At 57.1% G+C, this 4,111-nt stretch overlaps 1 protein-coding gene across 1 annotated transcript; it reads left to right on the top strand.

Annotated features, from left to right (window-relative positions):
• The first annotated feature begins 1,729 nt into the window (after nucleotides 1-1,729).
• Nucleotides 1,730-3,742, top strand: LOC119341962 (UDP-glycosyltransferase 86A2-like). The gene is made up of 2 exons (XM_037613808.1): nucleotides 1,730-2,468; nucleotides 2,572-3,742. Exons 1-2 carry the CDS (start codon nucleotides 1,919-1,921, stop codon nucleotides 3,474-3,476), a joined length of 1,455 nt encoding a protein of 484 aa, XP_037469705.1. The 5' UTR covers nucleotides 1,730-1,918; the 3' UTR covers nucleotides 3,477-3,742.
• The last annotated feature ends 369 nt before the right edge of the window (nucleotides 3,743-4,111 follow it).

Below are 4,111 nucleotides of genomic sequence, written 5' to 3'. Positions count from 1 at the left end.
GTCGGATATGCGCATTTTCACTTTTGTTGTACCCTTTTTTCTTTGGTTATAACATCTCCAACAGACGCGCTATATAAAACCGCGCGCTGGAAAATATGCCTATATAACGCGCGCGATCAAAAACAGCGCTCCAGCTGAAGCTGTAAAATAGAGCATGCACAAAAATGAAGTTGTAAATTTAGCGCATGCGGGCCTTGGGGTGCTGGCTTGTGAGCGCGGGCTGTTGCATGTGGGGCCGCCGGGTTGGGCGCCGTGTTTTTGTGCGTCTAGTAAACCTCCCGCGCGTAAAAACACTATTTCAGCACTGTAAAACTTTTTTAGCGCGCCACGCTACCGGGCGTCTGTTGGAGGTGCTCTTAGAGCATCTCCAATAGATGGTGCAAATTTTGACGGTCCAAAATCGAAGACGTAAAATTTGGACCGCCAAAAAGTGCGTTTTGGAGCTCCGAAAAAAGGCCAACTTCAACAGATGGTCTAAATTCATGGTCCAAAAGAGTAACTCCAATAGATGGTCCAAATTCATGGTCCAAAACCGGTTGGGGATGCCTTGGGGAATTCCATCGAACACCTTGTGCACGCGTTGGAAGAAGATGGCCGCCGGTTGGATTGGCTGCTGCTGACGGCTGCGATCGGCTCTGGACGGAGCTGACCGCGGTGATAACAAATGAGCTTGGAGGCCGGCCAAGAGGAGCTCGGCGGGTGGCGAAGAATAGTTCGGCAGCCGGGCGGAGGGCTTGGTGCGGCGGTCGTGCGGCCGGCGCAACGGCCGTGGACAGGCTCACGGCCGACGGGGAGGAGGTCGACGGTAGCCTAAGGCCCGGCGGAGGCCTACCGCGGCAGCCGGACCGTCGGGGTCGCCGAATCCCGCGCTGGCTGCGAGCCGGCTACCGGCGAGGGAGACGACGGGGGCGACAGCGGGGATGTGGGGTGGTGGCGGCGCCGACGGTGAGGTTTTGGGCGGTCGCGGCGGCGGATTCCGGCCGGCTAGTCTTCGGGCGGGCGGAGGGAAAGGAAATGAAGTGCGGTTGGGCGTTCGCGGGCGACAGCTGGTTTTGGACCAAGTGCACCTCGTGATGTAAATTTGCACCGCGAGGTGTTGTATTTTACATCACGAGGAGGCCGCGGTCCAATTTTTTTTGCATATGGACCGTCTGTTGAAGCAGCGTTTTTTACCCCAGACGGTCTAAAAGTTAGGTACTTCTACATTTGGACCATCTATGCGGATGCTCTTACACATGACCTACCTTTGAGCTGAGTTTAAGCACGGTTAAGGGCATGTACAATGCATAGCCTCAAGGTGATGCCTCGCATGCCACGTAGGATCGGATATTGACGTAAAGTAGGTTCGGATAGGGAAGCGGGATCCTCTCCAGGGGGCGGCTGCTTGAAGAGAAAAAACGTGGTCCGGTGACAAAAACTGAAAAGGTTGAAGTAAAAAGTAGAGATGCATGTGTACTAAAGTCTTTATTTTCTATTTCTTAATGAGGCCCACTAGCGGTAACTTGCATTGGGGGAAAAAATAAATGTAGGCGCCTCAAATTACTTTTTGTCATGGGGCATATGTATCCATATGCCACCATTATACATGCCCTAAGCGAATCTGCAGGGAGGTGCCTTTTCCGTGGATCAAGTGTCAGCTACATCACCTGCGCACTCACCCCTGGACCGTACAGATCGAAACGCCAGATTAGCAAATTTGGACCAAACGTTGGCACCAAACACCACTACTTCAGAGCGGTAGCCAGTAGAAAAGGCACACTGCACATGCCAAGCGATCGAATCGGATGCCGGCCGGCGGCGAAGAGAGAATTTGATAATGAGCTAGTCCCCGGGCGGTGCTCAGGTCTTGCCTTCTTGAAAGGCGAGTGTCGGTTCGCAGAAAATCGGAGGAATTAGCTAGCTAGCTAGCTAGGTGATCATGGCGCAAAAGGAGGCCGGCGTAGCGGCGAGCGGCGGCTGCAAGCGCAAGCCGCACGCGGTGGTGGTGGTGTACCCGATGCAGGGCCACATCATCCCGGAGACGCACCTCGCGCTGCGGCTGGCGGCGCGGGGCTTCGCCGTGACGGTGGTCACCACGGAGGCCGTGCACGACCAGACGGCGCGCGCGCTCGGCGTCGACCCGGCCGGGCACGACGCCTTCGCCGGCGCGCGCTCGGCGGGGATGGACGTGCGCTGCGAGCTCGTCAGCGACGGCCTCCCGTTGGGGTTCGACCGGTCGCTGCACCACGACGAGTTCCACGGCTCGCTGCTCCACGCGCTCTCCGGCCACGTCGAGGAGCTGCTCGGCCGCGTCGTCGTCGACCCGGCCGCCACGTGCCTCGTCGCCGACACCTTCTTCTCGTGGCCGGCGACCCTGGCCAGGAAGCTCGGCATCCCGTACGTGTCCTTCTGGACGGAGCCCGCGCTCATCTTCAACCTCTACTACCACGTCCACCTGCTCACCGAGCACGGCCACTTCGGATGCAACGGTGAGCAGCTCCCCATATGCTCATATTTCAATTCAAAATTGGTTGCCGCGAAATAGTCTGCCATGGCATCGATTTTGAAGATCCTTTCTGGGACGTGCTGCAGAGCCTCGGAAGGACACGATCACGTACATCCCGGGCGTGCCGGCGATCGAGCCGCACGAGCTCATGTCGTACCTCCAGGAGACGGACGCCACCAGCGTGGTGCACCGCATCATCTTCAAGGCGTTCGAGCAGGCGCGCGGCGCCGACTACGTCCTGTGCAACACCGTGGAGGAGCTGGAGCCGTCCACCATCGCCGCGCTCCGCGCCGAGAAGCCCTTCTACGCCGTGGGCCCCATCCTCCCCGCCGGCTTCGCCCGCAGCGCCGTCGCCACCTCCATGTGGGCCGAGTCCGACTGCTCCCACTGGCTGGACGCGCAGCCGCCGGGGTCCGTGCTCTACATCTCCTTCGGCAGCTACGCGCACGTCACCAAGCAGGAGCTGCACCAGATCGCCGGGGGAGTCCTGGCCAGCCGCGCGAGGTTCCTGTGGGTGATGCGGCCGGGCATCGTGAGCTCCGACGACCCGGACCCGCTGCCCGAGGGGTTCGCGGCGGCGTCCGCCGGGCGTGGGCTGGTGGTGCCGTGGTGCTGCCAGGTGGAGGTGCTCTCCCACGCCGCGGTGGGTGGATTCCTGACGCACTGCGGGTGGAACTCCGTGCTGGAGAGCGTGTGGGCGGGAGTGCCCATGCTGTGCTTCCCTCTGCTCACTGACCAGATCACCAACCGGCGGCTCGTCGTGCGGGAGTGGCGCGTCGGCGTGACCATCGGGGATCGTGGCGCTGTGTTTGCCGACGAGGTGAAGGCGAGGATCGAGCGCGTGATGTCCGGAAAAGAGGGGAAGGACCTCGGGGAGGCGGTGAAGAAGGTGAGGGCGACCCTTGAGGCCGCGGCGGCGCCCGGCGGGTCATCGCAGCGGAGCTTCGATGAGTTCGTCGACGAGCTAACGCGGCGTTGCGGCGGATGTTAAGCTGCGCCGACCGATCGGCCTGAAGCGCTGCCTCCCGCCGTTGGAGAACGAATCCAGTTCAATTTATATTGTGGTGTATGTATAATTGTTCACGAAACTTGGACGTGCCCACGTGCCATGTTGAGATGTGCACGTCAAATTTGTGTTCGAATTTTTTTGACATTTTGAAATGGGTTTGTCTAGGTATAAGTCGACTGAGACTTGATGAAGTCTCAGTCCATGACGTCAGCACGTACAAAATTGAAAGCTATGACAGGTTTTCCTCACGTATACTCGTTTGGTTTTCTGTTTTACGTGCGTGGCTAATTTTCTATTTGGGCTGGGTCTGTTTTCGTTGGCAATGTTTCGTAGCTTGTCTTCTCTTTTTGTTGGGCTTGCTTCCTTACTTGGGCTTTGTTTTTTTACAGCAGCAAAATACGCAAGGTGTACTGTGTTGTGCATGTGTTTCTTACAGCAAAAGAGTTGCCTTACATAGGCCACTAGTGTTTGTTCTGCCGGCTCACGTTCTGTTTTAGCCATTTTTCATAGATACAAAAGAAAACTATGAAAATTAATTTTAAAAATGAGAAACAATCTATACATTTTGTAAATTTAAAAATTGTTTGTGTTTTCATGTGTATAAATGGTCATCCTAT

The sequence above is a fragment of the Triticum dicoccoides genome, chromosome 7B, assembly GCF_002162155.2.
Source record: "Triticum dicoccoides isolate Atlit2015 ecotype Zavitan chromosome 7B, WEW_v2.0, whole genome shotgun sequence".
Taxonomy (NCBI): Eukaryota; Viridiplantae; Streptophyta; class Magnoliopsida; order Poales; family Poaceae; genus Triticum; species Triticum dicoccoides.
Note: the sequence above shows the minus strand (reverse complement) of the source record. Positions and strands in the feature narration are given on the sequence as shown.